The 17,876-nt window shown below is 34.9% G+C and overlaps 1 protein-coding gene across 1 annotated transcript in view; it reads right to left on the bottom strand.

The window, feature by feature from the left end:
• LOC129269562 (polycomb protein suz12-B-like) overlaps positions 1-17,876 on the bottom strand; it is a 46,358-nt gene that overhangs the window by 15,224 nt on the left and 13,258 nt on the right. The window contains exons 2-8 of the mRNA XM_054907074.2: positions 11,919-11,965; positions 7,337-7,461; positions 6,887-6,936; positions 5,001-5,077; positions 2,622-2,862; positions 2,013-2,254; positions 1,148-1,388 (exon numbers count right to left, since the gene is read on the bottom strand). Of these exons, the coding sequence (XP_054763049.2) occupies positions 1,148-1,388; positions 2,013-2,254; positions 2,622-2,862; positions 5,001-5,077; positions 6,887-6,936; positions 7,337-7,461; positions 11,919-11,965 (1,023 nt within the window). The remainder of the gene's footprint in view (positions 1-1,147; positions 1,389-2,012; positions 2,255-2,621; positions 2,863-5,000; positions 5,078-6,886; positions 6,937-7,336; positions 7,462-11,918; positions 11,966-17,876) is intronic.

Here is a 17,876-nt window from a genome sequence, read left to right as displayed (position 1 = left end):
AGCTCGGTTAATTACAAATAGTCATCATTTATCCTCAAGTTTGCCACTGTTTTTAAAAATGAAAATTATTCCTGTAACTTACTTAATAAAGCTTAATACATCCATGTTCATGTTCAAATTTCACAAAAACCTTTTACCGCCTGTTTTTATTGGTATGTTCCAACAAAATTCTGCATTTCATAATTATCCAACTCGTCAAAGCAAAAACTTACACATTCCTCTTTGCCATTCAACATTACTCTATAATTCTTTATCTTCTGTTGGGGTACGTGAATGGAATAATCTAAATTTCGATATAAGATCCAGTACTACGATAAATCGATTTAAGTGTCTGTATAAGAAACTTATATTTAGTAAAATGTTTTCCATGGCTGAGTAGGATACTTATCTATTTCATCTTCTAAAGTTTTTTGTTAATTTATTTTTTTACTTGCTTGTATCACTCTCTTTCCTTTCCTTCTTTTCTCTATGATCTCGAGCTATGTGTTTGCTGTGTTTGGATTGATGCTTGGATGTACATGTATTAGGATGGGTATGTACGTGAGTGTATGGGTGCATGGGTGTGTGTATGTGTACAGACTAATATTTTACATGTATTTTTATGTAGGGCCCAGTTTACAAGCAGTTTTGCTTCTTTTGGGTCCTGGCCATTTTTGAATTGTTATCTTGTTTGTCAATGATTGATTTGTATGATACTTATTTTATGATGTTCATGTACTATGTTGATTTTAAATGGTCAAATAAATGAAATGAAATGAAATGAAATTATGTCACAGTCAACGCTTTTCTACTAATGCATAACATTGCCAGTCTTAACACAAAATGTTGCAGCGGTATTCGCTTTCTAAAAAGGTTCAGACAGAGCTTGAACAAATTACCAAGTGAAAAACATATCTCATATCTTATCTGTTACTTGAGTCCTGAAGAAAATACCGCTGCAACATTATACGTTAAGACTTGCGATGCTATGTGTTAGTAGAAAAGCTAGGACGTTATGCGTCATCTGTGACATAATCCGTTGGATGATCAACGCACAATGTCAACTATCAACATTATTTTACTTAAGTGGTGCAAAGGGCACAGGGACCCTTCCTGAGCTATCCCGTTGTATGCATTGATTACAGGAATTCAAAGGAAGCACTCAAACCTGTTTCTTGTCCGTTGATCAAGGCACTATGCTTGGCTGTATCGGGTGCATTGGTTGTAGTATGAATGGAATGTGAATGGTCAGGTGATGAGGTAAGGTTTGCAGCTGATCGAGATGACCTCTCAGGTGACCTACCAGGCGTCTCTGGGGAATCCCCTGTTGTTGTTGTCGTCGTAGTATGCCATGAAAGATTGAAGTTGAGCCTTGGACTCAGGTCTGGTACTTCAAATGGACCTACTGGCTGCAATTTCAAATGTGGAATCCAAAAAATGTTCACATAGCTCAGATACAGTATACCATGGTGGAAAACGAGGACATATACACTCAATTCACATTTGAACTGAGGACACACCAAGGATTTCCTCAGTACATGAACATGAAACATGTCCTAAATTTCATGCTTTTGCATATATACATATATGTTTAAAGTACCTTAAAAATTCTAGATGTAATAGTTTTTTAACAAGTAGACACCCTACTTTATCCTACTGAAGTTGACCTTCATAACCAGCTGTAAATTCATCATAAAAATAATTTACATCACAATGCCAAAAATCCTGTCTTGACCAATACACTTTCATCAAATTCTAGGATAGACCGCCAATAACAGCTCCAGACGGTCCTTTCTGTGCATACAAGACAATACTTCTGTTGCTAGATACAAAGCATTTCAGGAACCCAATTGTTTGAGGACAATAGTGAATCTATTATGCTTGTGCATGGGCCCATACATTTCTTTGTCATAGTTGATGCTGGATACGCTAGTGCAGACGATACCCACTTTTGGCTTTTTAATATCAGAAAATGGAAAATAAGGATGAATCCATATGAGAAGTCTACAATCACAGAACCTAACCGAACTAACCTTTCCATCTGATATCGTTTCCCATGATGCACTCTGATATTTGCTCTTTGTTTGGACTTCCTGTAGTGTGAGTTCATAGCTGCCATCTAGGAGCTGACAGCGGTTCTGTTTATCAACAACCACCAACTCAGAGGTAAAGGAAGCTATGTGTTCATCTTCATAGAGCTGGGATGGCTGAGATGGTGACATATCTTTGTCTTTTAACCTTGTCATCAGTTTCCTCCGCTTGGCTTGCTGGCCATCTAAGAGTAAATAGGGAGGCCTTTTTATAGTTACTTCATAGTTACACCAGAAATTTGCTTACAGTCAACAAAAATTTTAGTCCATACATTCATGGGAATGCTACATGTAGGGATTTTTTTTCCTCATTTGATATTCATCATTTTAAGACAATTCAAATATTCATTGAAATATTTATTCATAATCCTGTATCCTTTTTTCAGGAATTTCACAGCATTTTCTGTTTGGGAACTTTTCATTGCAGTATAATATTAATCCAAAAATCCCAAACAAGCAAGGACTTTAGAATTGATCAATACTACGAGAACATATAACATCTATTTGTTTCAGAACTTCTCTTAACCAGAATAAACCTTCACTATTTCTTACCTGAATCCGAGTCCACATCTCCATTACAAAGACAACCGTTTGGCAGACTTGGTACTGAGGGACAGGAGACCTGTATCAGGAGTCTGTAGGAGCGTACAGTGTGACCATTGGAATGAGTGAAGGAACCACTTGGTATTGTCATCTCTTTAGAGTGTGAAGATGAATTAATGGTGGCAGCAGTGGGATTTATAGGAATCTCGCATTGCCCAAGAGATACCCTCATGACAGGTAGACAAATGTCCTTCAAAGAAATAAAAATAATAATGAAAATTACCAAATGTGGCCATTGGAATGACTGAAGGTACTCCAAAATATTGTCATCCCACTCAGAAGATGAATAATTGGTGGCAGCGGTGGGATTTATAATTATCTCACATTGTCCACGGAAAACTTTTTGATAGACAAAGGTCCTACAAAGTTGGCTTAGTCGGTAAAGCATCTGCCTGTCAAATCAAGGTCATGGGTTTGCGTCTACCCCGGGCAGTTGACTGAAGCATGCGTTGTGTGTAAATGTCTTTCCCCTGCTCCATACATGCAGGCTATGTTAAAGTGGAAAACACTCGGCCCCTTGGATACATGCAAGACGTCTAATGGAGGCCCCATGGAGAGGAGAGTCACCTCCTTTGCACGTTAAAAACCCACTGAACTATTCGTAAAAGAGTACCCGGTAGGCGGAAACCCTGGCGTAGTGGTCCACCTGCACTCTCCCAATTAGTTATATCGGGAGGAGCGACCTGCAAATCATAGTGATCCAGTTCGGTTTTCGCCTCCGAGGCACAGGTGACGCCAAACAAATAATAATAACAACAAAATAATTTTGAAAAAAATATTAAAAGGAAAAAGTGACTAAATGAAAATTTGGTTTTGTTTTCTCTGTCCAATCAGAAAATTAATTATTGATGGCAGCACTGGGATTTATAACTATTTCACATTGTTCAAAGAATTATATAATAATAATTATACTTGCTTTAAAATATAGCGCTTAAAACTTTATACTTTATCAGAAGTATCTGAGCGCTCTACAGTAATGCAGCATAATTACCCTGGCTTTAGCAGAGCAGCTGTTACGTGTGCTGCATTTCAAGGAATAAATTCCCACCCTGTACTCATTCACCTCACCTGGGTTGAATGCAATACTCTCAAAATTGCAAATGTCCTGCATAATAATAAAAAACAATAAGGAATATCGTACAGTGTGACCCCTGGGCCCCGTTAACGCGCTGCATTTCAAGGAATAAATTCCTACCAGTTACCCATTCACCTCACCAGGGTTGAATGCAATACTCTCAAAATTGCAAATGTCCTGCAAAATAATGTGAAATCAATAAGGAATATCGTACAGTGTGACCCCTGGGCCCCGTTAACGCGCTGCATTTCAAGGAATAAATTCCTACCAGTTACCCATTCACCTCACCAGGGTTGAATGCAATACTCTCAAAATTGCAAATGTCCTGCAAAATAATGTGAAATCAATAAGGAATATCGTACAGTATGACCCCTGGGCCCCGTTAACGCGCTGCATTTCAAGGAATAAATTCCTACCAGGTACCCATTCACCTCACCAGGGTCGAATGCAATACTCTCAAAATTGCAAATGTCCTGCAAAATAATGTGAAATCAATAAGGAATATCGTACAGCGTGACCCATGGGCCCGTTTTACAAAGAGTTATAAATGATCCGATCAACCACAACTATGGAAAGCCAGCAACGTCAACATCTAAAATGCATGTTTGTTCAAAATATTTTCTAGATGTGATGTATAATCATACATTCATTGATTTCTTGAGAATTCAGTGTGCATTTCTTTGTTTACAAAGGAAATCATGCAAATCTCCAGGAGAGAAAATTATGACATTGTTGGATTTCCATATAGTTCAAGGTGATTGGATCAATTATAACTCTTTTTAAGTCAGGGCCCTGGTGGGTGTTTCATAAAGCTGTTCGTAAGATACAAATGAATTTACGCACGACTGGTGATCCTTTCTTGTGCTGTGTGATCACTGTCATTGATTTAGGACCTAAGAACATGTTCCAGTCGTGCGTAAAGTCATGCGTAACTTTACGAACAGCTTTATGAAACACCCACCAGGATTGACTGAAGAAACTAATTGGTAACGTCATCTCCTAGCTATCAAAAGATAAATTAATGGTGGCAGCGGTGGGATTTATAGGTATCTCACATTGTCCAAAGGATACTCTCATATCACGTAGAAAAAAAATGAAATATTGTACAGTGTGATCATTGGAGTGACTGATGGCAGTAATTTATGTATTGTCATCTCTTTAATACCTAAAGCAACATTCAATAATTTGACTTGACTGTCATCTCATGGTTTGGATTGTATCATTAATGAAAAAAATAAGGACCAAAATCATACCTTTCTTCTTTTGTGGCACACTTTGAGTAGAATAAGGTCAACAGTGGCTTTGCTATTCTCCATATGAGAAGTTTCTCCTGTCAAAGAAATATAAATGAAAGAGATAATGAATTGTATGGAACACAATACACAGACTGTGTCATTCTCATTATTCATAAAATTGGGTAGTCTAACCAAATGCATATATACTGTAGCTCCATCGATACCAAATGGAAAATAGAACTGTTGTGGCTTGAATACAGCTCTTCTTTTTTATGAAAGATGCATCCCTACAAAACGGATCATTAATACGCAAGACGTCGTATGGTCAAGTCTAGCTACATATAGGAGGAATACTAAAGGCAAGATTGGGTAACTGTTGCTCTGGACTTCAATATTCTGCACGCAGGTGTTACTAATATAGCAATATACATGTACAACAATTACTCATTCAAAATCGCATCAAACTACATGGTAAAAATTTAAACAAAGCAAGAAGAGAGAAAGTGGCAAGATAGATGAAAGAATAAAAGATGGAAACAAGAGTGTCCCAAAGGCAAGCACATAATACGCCCATCTGTAACGCGGAAAATGGAGTTATTGGTCAAGCAAGAAAAGTGGAAGGTGGCAACTTCCCCTTTGACCTTCTGACCTCAAAATCAATAGGCTTCCTGGGATCCATGCTAGTATCATACACACCAAATTATATAAGCCTAGGTTAAGTTAAACAAAAGTTATAGTGATGTGGATGAGGTTCATTGTGGTGAAGGATTGAGTAGAAGAAATAACCAGTTGTCTCATGATGTATCAACCGTAGTTGGAAAGTGATGTTTCGTCTGCAAGCTGCAAGACTTCGTCAGGCAGAGTTATCGTGTTTACAAGGACTTCAGATGGGTAAGATGAAAACATATCATAGTGATCTTGACCTTTGACCTTAAAGTCAATAGGCTTCCTGGGATCCATGCTAGTATCATACACACCAAATTATGAGAGCCTAGATTGTTTACAAGGACTGCAGAAGTGTAAGATGAAAACATGTCACTGTGATCTTGACCTTTGACCTTTTGACCTCAAAATCAATAGGCTTTCTGGGATCCACGCTAGTATCATACACACCAAATTATATGAGCCTAGGTTAAGTTAAACTGGAGTTATCGTGTTTTCAGGGACTGCAGAAGGGTAAGATGAAAACATGTCACTGTGACCTTGACCTCAAAATCAATAGGCTTCCTGGGATCCATGCTAGTATCATACACACCAAATTATATGAGCCTAGGTTAAGTTAAACTGAAGTTATCACGTTTTCAGGGACTGCAGAAGGGTAAGATGAAAACATGTCACTGTGACCCTGACCTGTGACCTTAAAATCAATAGGCTTCCTGGGATCCATGCTAGTATCATACACACCAAATTATATGAGCCTAGGTTAAGTTAAACTGAAGTTATCACGTTTTCAGGGACTGCAGAAGGGTAAGATGAAAACATGTCACTGTGACCCTGACCTGTGACCTTAAAATCAATAGGCTTCCTGGGATCCATGCTAGTATCATACACACCAAATTATATGAGCCTAGGTTAAGTTAAACTGAAGTTATCACGTTTTCAGGGACTGCAGAAGGGTAAGATGAAAACATGTCACTGTGACCCTGGCCTGTGACCTTTTGACCTTAAAATCAATAGGCTTCCTGGGATCCATGCTAGTATCATACACACCAAATTATATGAGCCTAGGTTAAAGTTAAACTGAAATTATTGCGTTTACAAGGAAAAGTTAACGGACGGACAGACAGACACCAAGCATGATACCATAATACGTCCCGTAGGACAGGCGTGTAAAAAGAAGGGGAGGAGGAAAGAGAATTCATAAGAAGATAAAGAAGAAGAAAGAAAAAATAAAGAATACTTACCATTCCAATTTAAATGGTTGAATGTTAATTTTAGATATTTTCCACTATGGCTGAAAAGAAATAGAATGAAAGAGAATTTAACAAAAAAAATTACATACCATGCATAAAGATGTCAATGTGAAGGACAAATGTGCAAGCTACATGTACATTGCAAATGTGACAAGATTTCCATATTTGTAATAAAGATAAATAAATGATAGTGCTACACTGCAGAATATTTTATTCATGAATGACTATTATTTTATTTCAATAGCAGTAACACTGGTTTTCATAGTTAAAAATGATTCATCAAGAAAAAAAAAATTCACATCATAAAATTCAACAAATGTTACATTATCTCCTCAATCGTAAAAACCCAAGCTCTTCAGATTGAAGTTAATATTAAAGATACTACCTCTGAGGGAATTCTATATGATAATTGTGCAATTTATAAAATAATAATATGCAAACCTTGGTATTTGTTTTCCTTCTTTAATCTTATTTTCCTTCATCTCCAAGAGGTTATCCACTGAAAAATTCTTCTTTACTGGTTTCTTTTTCAGCATGTATGTCAGTGTTCGTCTCAGAAATACAGGCTGTTTAGAAAAAAAAGCCAGAATTTATCACAAATCAGTTAGAGATTACAGGCAAGAGGGCAGGCAAGAGGGCAATTCCATTTTCATTCCAACATCATAAAGGAATTTGTGTAAATTTCTTGATGCGATAAATGTAGACCCTATCATTCCTTCTATGTAATACCAACAAATGAATTGAAAAAAAATCATCTGTCTGCTCCCTCTAAATACGTTTACCAATTAAATTGTATTAACATGCACATTTTTTTGCACAAATCCTCATGCAATGACTGAGAATGAATCACTGTGTACCAAATAGTATGAGTCATGATACTCTCCTAAATCAGTTTCTGAATTTCACTAAATCAGAACACAACTTCAAACACAACGCTGACTTTTTACTTTGAAGTCTTGCGCATCTTTTGAGACCAAATATTTGATGCTCGGGTATGCAGTTGGAAAATTATGGAACAGTACATGTAGATATTTAAAGGCATGTCAGACCCAAATTGCTCCAAAATGTGAATTTGTGAACAAAGTTTATGTACATTGTAAATTGAGTTTTCTCATCTTATTCACAAAGATAGTATGACTACTTTAACTTTCATCAGCTAGAATTAATTGATTTTAGCATAATTATGCTTAAAAAAGGATCTGCTATAACTTTGGGGGGAAAAACAAAGAAAAACAAAAGGTCGAAAAACATATAAATACATAAGAAAACTCATAAAACAATAAAATACATAAGAAATTCATTTTCACACCAGGATTTTTTTCGTTGGTAATTGTTATCAATGGTATAAATAATGTTAACGTACCAAAAAATTGCAGTCTAGGAGCTTTTTAAATTACTAAATTAGAGCAAAAAGTATGATTTACGCATGAAATAGCATAATGCATATATTTATATTTTAAAAAATCTGATTATTTTGGAACAATTAACAATTAACTTTACTTACTCCATATAAAAGCCACAACAGCTCAATTCCTGTTCAAGAGTTTTTTTTTTTTTATTAAAGGCTAACATTGGGAATTTGTTTACTGTTAATAGGAGACTCCATAGTTAAACCCTTGCCTATATTCATTTTTGTCAGTTTGTGGGATATTCTGTGCTAATGAAGTAGTCTTGATTTTTTTTCTTGCATCAAACTTTCAAAGTAAGAAACTGAAAAAGGCCAACTATAAATTCCATAAAACTATTTTTTAGCCCTGAACGTGTCAAGGACACACTTCAGTGGAATTGTACTTATTGTCAATACAGTACAGCCTTCATAAAAACAATATTCCTCGTCTAGTCAATCTTCTGTATGTGAATTTCCAGTCATTCACAACAAGCAAGGAATACATGTGTATTTTATCTTAAAGATTAAAAAAAATCTACTTTTTTTTATTTTACAAATTAATGTTGCATGTTAAGACAAGAGTTAGTAATGGAACATGATGCATGAATCAAATATTTTTTTCCCATAGAAGGGGTAATGTGTCAACAATACACCAATGCACAAATAAAATTACTGTTAACTTTTTGAAAAACGCAATTTTTAAAGATTTGTATTTCACGACATATAAAGTGCTAGCCTTGTGACGTCACAAAATCAAAACTTACAAAGTTCATAATTCTGTTATTCGCTAATGAATTTTCATCCAACCTTCACCAAAATTTTAATCTTTTTTTCCTGCTTTTCAGGGTGAACTTCGCCTTCAAGTGGATATTAGGTGGTTTCAAACCGCCTCGATCACAAGAATCCCCGTTAAATTACGGGAACTTTTACATACCAGATAATTATTTCCACATTCAGACCGCCTCGAAACACACAGCATGCGCAGTGTCATACACACCAATCTCTTTGTTTTTTCACATAATTCAGGATGACTTTATAATCTGCATTTCTTCCCAATAATGTTGCTAGATCTGATATTGGCTTGTTTAATTTCAGGCTTCTTTGCATAATTCTTCTTCATATTTCTTACATTGTAGTAAAAAATGTTCTATTGTCTCAGGAACCTGACAATGGGAACATAGACCATTTTCATGTTGATTACATTTATACAGATAATAATTCAATTTACATTTTCCGAGTCTTAGACGGTGTATCATAGTCTCTTCAAACCGAATGAGTCCTTGATAACTATAAATTGTATCTGCCACGTTGGGTTGGATGCTAAATAAATGTCTTAATAGTTGAGGATACCCATTGAGCCTGCCAGATTTCTTTATAAATCAAAGACATGTGGATTTTCCATTCCTCTTTGATATATGGAATGTTTAATTCAACTTGTTCTTTTGATGCTCCCTTTTTGGCTAAAAGGTCTGCCACTTCGTTCCCATGAATACCACAATGGGATGGTATCCATTCAAAATTGACATAAATATCTGATGATTGTAAAACTTTGATTTTATACAAGATATCAACAATAAGATTGTTTTGTATACGATTGCTTTCGAGTGCTTGAAGAGCAGACAACGAATCTGTAAAAATTACCATGGACATACCTCTGTTATCTCCTAGCCAATCAAGTGCCATTACCATTGCTGTTAATTCGGCTCTCATTATACTTACAGAATTTAATCTATAGAATCTTTTAATATCCAGTTCTGGTATATAAAAAGCAGAGCCGGTTCTCTTGTCTTCTTGTTTTGATCCATCAGTGTAGATCTTTAAGTAACCTTTCCATCTTGTATGTATCCTTTCTGAGACACAGTTTTTCATATCTTGTACTAAGTTTCGTTGTTTATTGATAATCTTATGGATATAGTAAGATATATTAGGTATTTCATATGACCAAAAAGGTTCTCGTAATATTCTTTGGCTTAGTTGTTCAATTTGGATCTCTTCATTGGGCTTACATGCTCTGACTACAAAGGGTCCACGACCTGATTTCCAAGTAAATTGATCAATATACCAGGAAGGTTCAATAATTTCTAAAGTAGGATGATGAGTATCTCTGTTTATTAAAAGATAAAACATGTATTTGTCAACAGACAGTTCTCTTCTTAGTTGTAAAGGTCTTTCACCACCTTCTACCTGCAGTGCTTCAAGGGCAGGGTTATATACTGCACCAGTTATTATTTTCAGTGACTGATATTGGATTTAATCTAATTCTTGTTTCAGCGAAAGGCTAGCCAAGTCGTATAACTCACATCCGTAGTCTAATATGGATCTAATCTAAGACCTTTGTATATAAAGAATCGTTTTACTATTTCCCCAACTTGTTCCTGCTATACACTGTAACAAATTGATTCTTTTTTAACATTTGAGTTTTATATAATCGAAGTGCTTTTTCCAGGTGAGTTTCACATCAAACCAAATACCAAGAAACTTATATTCTTTGTATTGTGGTATAGAGTTATCTTTAACCTCTATATGCTGCCTATTGGTAAAAATCATAACAGCAGACTTTTGAGGAGAAATAATCATACTCCAGGTTGAGCACCACTGTTCAATTTCTTTTATAGCTTTCTGCATTTTCTTTCGTAAAAAGTCAAGATTTCTGCCTGAGCACCATACGGCAATATCATCGGCATACATAGAGATTTTACAGATTTTTCTATCAGTTTTAGATCATTCAACATTAAATTGAACAAAATTGGACTAATAACACTACCTTGGGGCGTTCCATTTTTTTTCAGAACAAATTGTGAAGATAACTGGCCATTAATTTTTTCCTTGCAATATCGATCTTGTAAAAATGAATTAATCCACTGTAACATTTTTCCTTTTATACCAGCTTGATGACATTTAAATACTATTCCCTTTCTCCATAAAAGGTTGTATGCCTCTTCAAGGTCAATGAAAATAACTAGGACATACTCCTTGTTAGCTACTGGCGCTGGCTTGCTCGTTCGGTAGGCCTCGCATATCCATGCATGTCGAACAGCGCGCGCTATGCACCGGAAATTCACTTATCGCGGTGATCGATGGGATACAAGTTCCCGTAGTTTGCTTTCAGATTGCCAAAATACCCACGACCTGGGAAAAATCCCCGCGAAAGTTCTCGTAATTTCGCCAAGTACCTACTATTTAGCGGGTATTTTCTTTCGGGGATATTACGCGTAGTTTGCTTTCACATTACCAAAATACCTGGTATTTTCTGATCGGGGTAAATTTCCCGATCAGAGAATACCTGGAACTGACGAACTTCGAGACGGTCTGAAACCACCTAATGATAAAAATGTTGAGGCTATGAAAATCTAAACCAATCAGAGCATTACAATTTTTATTTGAATAGTCTGGCCTACATGTAAAACATGAAGTCAGTTGCCTACACATGTATGAACACTACACTGAAGTTTCTTACTTTGATGTACAAAAATCACAATTACAATATGACCACTGTATGTCCCACAAACTGACACAAATATATTTCAAAATAGTCTTCGGATTAATCAACATTTCATTCTCTATTTCTACACTATACATCTACAATAAACTTTGTAATCATATTTATGATAAAGCACATAAAATCCAGCTACTTACTGATATCTTGTGCCTTGCAGCAAGAAAACGGTAGATTTGAGTTGGTTCTGAAAAATTAAAAGAGAAAAATATTATAGTGCAACTATATAATAGGATTATTATGGGAATCGCAAAGATTATAACATTTCATTATATCTTTTCGCAATTAACAGAACATGAAATTTATTATACAGGTTGTGCAAAAAAAGTTGGTGAGTTTCTGGATGGATATCATGTTTTTTATACAGATCTATCTTCCCTCGTCCCATCCTTAGCTTGGCAAGTTAATTTTTACATGGCTTGACTACATGTATATATCACCCTCTTCAAAAAACAGTCCATTGCCTTTTTTGGTTGACATACTCAACAAAAGATGAGTGTGCCGACTAGGAAATGCAATGCACAATGGTCATCCCCACCCCACCATACAATTATTTTTGTCATTTAAATAAGTGTCAGTCTCCTCTCCTTCAAGTCTGCCATTATCATGTTACATTTATTCATTCATTCTTTCATTGCCTTTTATGCTTTATCTAAATTGCATTAAATTTTAAATGTATAACCTTTTTAATGCATTTTACTATGGTTTTTACTATGTATTTATTAAATTGTGCCAACACCAACTTGTAAACATGATTTTTCCAGCTCCTGCTGTTTTTTCATGTATGATTGTTATTCATGTTTGATTATCAATAAAGACCATTTTTTAATTGAATGGAAAAAAAATGATAGTAACTTTTATATAAGCTTTTCTTATTTTCTCCTACAGTGTACATTGTTTCAGGCAGCTATTGAGGACCTTTGCCTCTGCTCATTCTTCAAGAGTTGTCACAAAGAGAAACAGTTTTTCAGTTCAGCAAGACCTTTACCCTTCGGTATGACCATGCCCCCTGCCCCTGTGTGATAAAAAACAAAGCAAATTTTACACACACATACATTGTCATGCCATTCTACCCCTACATGTACATTGTTTGGTCAGGTACATGTACTGAGGAAATACATTGTAGCTTTCTCAGTTTATAGCTCACTCGTAAGGGGCATGTCTTAGCAACAACAACAACTTCATAATGATAATAATGATAACAACAACAACTATAATATGATAGTAAATTAATATAAGAATGACAATACTACTAATAATAATAATACACATATTTGTATCATCATCATCATCATCTTTGGAAGGATGGGGATGTTTAGGCAATATATAGAAAATACCCCCCCCCCCCAAAAAAAAAATGTAACCTACATGTACATGTAACTACATTTGTAGGCTTCATTTCAGATTGTTCTTCCCATTTGTTGTTTTGGTAGGCTAATTAGGTGGTTTTATAGCTGCCTCAGCTGCCCCCCCCCCCATAAAAGAAACAACTTTCATATGAATTCTCAATTAATTCATTTTTTTCACTTGGGAAGTACATGTATATATATATTTTTAAGGAAAACTAATAAATTAATAAAAGACTATTTCCCACCCCAACCCCCCCCCCCCCCAAAAAAAAAAAAAAAAAAAACCTGCAGATAATTATTTACAAATATCTTTATTTCACATCCTTCTTTCCTTTGTTGTGGTCAGCTACTGAGCTACTTTTCAGGTTGCTTTTATGTCTTTGAATTCTGATCAATAATTTCAATACTCATTGGACAGGAAGGGAGAGGGGGTGACTTTAAGGGATATTTTAATGCTTCTTAAAAAGACCAGAAATCCTCATGCAATGACTGAGAATGAATCACTGTGTACCAAATAGTATGAGTCATGATACTGTACTCAATCAGCTTAGAACTACATTTCACTAAATCAGAACACAACTTCACTCACAAGCCTGGCTGAAATGGGATGTCATTCATCCCAGAATAGATGGATCATGCGACGTACATGCATTTTAGAGTTTGGATGAAGACATACAAGTACTACAATGTACACATTATTATCACCATATAATTGTGCAAGTGCCTTCACAAGTTCGCAAAATATAATAATGAAGCAAAATATACTTTTTTTACTACTATACTGTTTATACATGTACATGTATGTATCTCTTCCTTGATTCATTGATTACACAAATTTTGAACGATATTGTTACAAATTTACAAACAAGTTGATAAAGGCAGAATTTTCAGTTGATTAATTCTCAACAAATTCATACTTCCTGCAAGATATTACTCTCTCACTCTCTCTTTCATTTCTTTATTACTATTTTTCTACTTTATACATGTATATGGTAAATGATTTTTTAAGAGCTCTCTTCAAATTCCATTTGAAAAAAATCACATTTTTATTCTATTTTTAATCAAAGATCTATATTTAGGCCCACTGTATTTACATTATTAATTATTACTCTAGAAAAGGATCTACATGTATGTTGTTTAACAAACAGGACTACATACATGTGTATGTGGGAAGAGTTTCAATTCTCAACCTACTTCAAGACAAATCTCAAGATTTTATTTTTATTCATATCTCATGATTGACAAAAGATTACATCCAGTTGTACATAACATGTGATTCTTCCATTATTAGCTCATTTGAATATAAAGGAATCAACTTAAAGAAAGAAAAATGTGGATGACACCCATATACAGGTATTTATTAGAGGGGTACTCCAGGCTGAAATATGATTTGAACAGATTAAGAAAAATCAGACATACAAAACGCTTAAAATTTTATCAAAATCGGACAAGGAATAACAAAGTGATAGTATTTTAAATATTTGCAGTATTCCAGTGAAACAGTTCTAGGCATGTCTTCATGAATATTCAGTGAGCAAACTGATGATGTCATATCCCCCCTTGTTTTTTCATATTTTATTATGTGAAATTAGGCTAATTCAATTTTTTTCCTTCAAGTACCAAAAATATTTTAATAACTGATTATTGAAGTGCATTAGATATCGCACTGCAACTTATTTCATTACAAGGGAGACATATCATTCACACATGTATGAAAAAGATAAACAATTCTGATTTTATGTAATAACATAAGAAAAGTGGGGATGTGACATCATCAGCCCATCTAGTGAGCATTTATGATGACATGAAAAATACTGTTTTCACAATATATTGCTACATGTAATTGTAAACTTTAAATTCAATAATTAGCTATTTGTTATCAGATTTTGATGAAATTTTCAACATTTTGCTATATGAATTTTACTGCCTTTAAACCCAACTGGTACTACCGTATCAATCTAAACACACATGAATGTCAATTTTGATCTACATGTACAGTAAATAGAATTTGCACACTACTGAGCAGGGATACATTACATGGGCAGACCTGCCAACCTCTGGGAATTAAAAACTGTATTCTGTGATAAAAAAACTGTATTTTTCACAAAAAAAGTGTATTTCATAATAAAATGCTAGGCGCACTCGCTCATCGCGGCGCTCAAGCTGCATGCAAGCTAAAATGCGCACTGCTCTTGCAGATGAAAAAAAAAACATTAAAACATGTGTATATCTTCACCCTGGTTTTAACAAAATGATTGAAAAAAAAAAGTTACCTGAAATTACATTGATCTAATAACCATATTTGTGTACGTTTTATGAAATAGAGATTTTTTTTTTTCAATAAATTACGATTTAGTAAAAAAAAAAAAGAAAAGAAAAAACGTACTGCCGTATTTTGGTTGCAAAAACGTACTAAATACGGCTAAAACGTACTGGTTGGCAGGTCTGCATGGGGCTTGGGGCGATTTAGCCCCCAAAATGCTCAAGAGCCCTGAACACTCAAATTGGAGCCCTGGAAAAAATCCCCATTCATTGCAAAGTTAAAGCTTATTCAATGTTCCACAGCTGTGGAAAGTACATGTACATGTACATGTAGCCCCCGAAAATCTGAAATTAATGTTTTGCCTGCTACTGAGGGATAATGGTATTCATTATTTAATTTATTTTCTTTAAAACAAAGACAAAACCTGAAAAAAATACTGTACTACAAATAATCAGTTGGCATGTTTGGACAACAAAGTTTCAATTATATGAAAGCCCATAGCTTTGATAAAGGTTCAATAAGTATCAGCTAGCCCTCCACTCTTCCAAACATTTTTTTTTTTTTACAATTGCTGATTCTCTGTGAAACTTTAAATTTTACATAAATTTGCAAATATCTCATATATTTCTCTTTAATGTCCATTAAATGTCATTTACAACAATTGTCATTAAGTACCTGACAAATTTAGTGATACATGTAAAAGTGTAAATGAATATTTGGTCCTGAAACTGTAAGATGGTGTGGAATTTGGTGTGGATAATTAAAAATCAAAAGAAAAAAAATTTAGAATGTATTTTACGATTCCACATGAAAAATTCATTTCGATCGGACAACAAATAAAAAAACTGTATTTCTTCTTTTATAAATAGCCCACAAAATAATTTTTCGAAGCAAGGAATGGCCTTAAAATGTTAGTCCTAATCTTTGCTTGTATCTTAAAGTAGACATACATGTATTAAGAAGATGATGAAAAAATTAGATTTTCACATCAATAGAAAGATTTCAACCCCTAGAATAGTATCTAACTCCATCCAGGTAACAAAAAAAATAAAAAATTCAACCCATGAACCGCAACCCAAATCTGGGAGCTGGAAACGCGATTTCACTCACAGAGAAAGAGCCCGTTCAGGTGACATCACGTATGAGATGTGTGTACATGTACAGTACAAACCAACATACTCTCCCAACAGCAGAGCTTATATTTTGCGCTGGAACTGCGATCATATTCTTTTCATCATGTGTGGCTGCCTATTAAAAAAAAATATCACAAGACAGGCTTCATACTCTGATATTTTGAAAATAATCCTCATAATACATGTACATGTAATAGGCCGATTAACTCGAGTTTTAGCCAAGTTTTCCTGTCTCCTGGTTCTAGCTTACCAGACTGAAGCATTGTACATGTACTGTAGAATGGCTTGCGAACAGTGATAGCATGCTTTGCACAAACTCCGCTGAAGATATGTCAATATAATTTCTACTTCTAGTGAACTACATACATGTATATGAGAGTGATTTTACCCCAGGCAGACCAACATGTAATTTTTACACCAATAAGTGACTTGGATCGTCATGTCAAGGGCCCAATCAGAACAAGGGAAAGGAAAATAATGAAAGACCGCACCCCCAAACTTTATCTAATCTTCCAAGTAACCAATGTGCCTGTGTGCATATGGAGCTAGCGAGCAACCACGAGTGCTACCGCAAAAAAAATAACGACCTGATCTACATGTTTATGGCATACACGGGCAATATGGCCAGTCAGCAAGAAAGAAAAAAAAATACTTGGTAGAAACATCAAATAACCCATTGTAGTCAGCAAAATGTTATTCATAGTGTGAACTACATACATGATATGAACAATCGTACATAGGGTTTCGGGTTATACGTGTACATAACTTTTAACCTTTTTAAAAACACAAAGTTTCTCCATACATGTAGCTCTTGCATTGTTTTCTGTGCACAGCCGGGGACATCAATATTCTAATGCCATGATGTGACATCACACGAACTAGCCCAGTACATGTATGATGCAGAGTTTTCACGCTCATGGTCGAGGCCATTTGGGGGTATTTCAATTTAGGATATCAAGAAGCTAGAAGATTTTTGAGATTTAATATGTTGATGAACAGGTTATAAAGGATGTAGGCTTTGCTTTTTTCCTTCCAATATCAACTTAAACAATTCATGTACATGTAGTTGTATTTGCTTGAGAAAGCAGATTATAAAGAGAGGTTGATATCAAAGTTGAGAATGATTTATTTTCATCAGCAGCAGTAAAATTTAACAGTCAAGTCCACATCAGAAATTTTTTTATTTTAATCACTAGAGAAATATCAAACAAGCATAATGCTGCAAATTTGATCAAAATCAGATGTAAAATAAGCCCTCACGCAATTTTCAAGCTAGCCGCTGAACCATATTTAAACAATGCGACATGTACATATAATTCCACATGATCAGGGAGGAATTAGTTGTTGTTTCAC

This window comes from Lytechinus pictus, chromosome 10 (assembly GCF_037042905.1).
Source record: "Lytechinus pictus isolate F3 Inbred chromosome 10, Lp3.0, whole genome shotgun sequence".
In the NCBI taxonomy this organism is placed as follows: Eukaryota; Metazoa; Echinodermata; class Echinoidea; order Temnopleuroida; family Toxopneustidae; genus Lytechinus; species Lytechinus pictus.
Note: the sequence above shows the minus strand (reverse complement) of the source record. Positions and strands in the feature narration are given on the sequence as shown.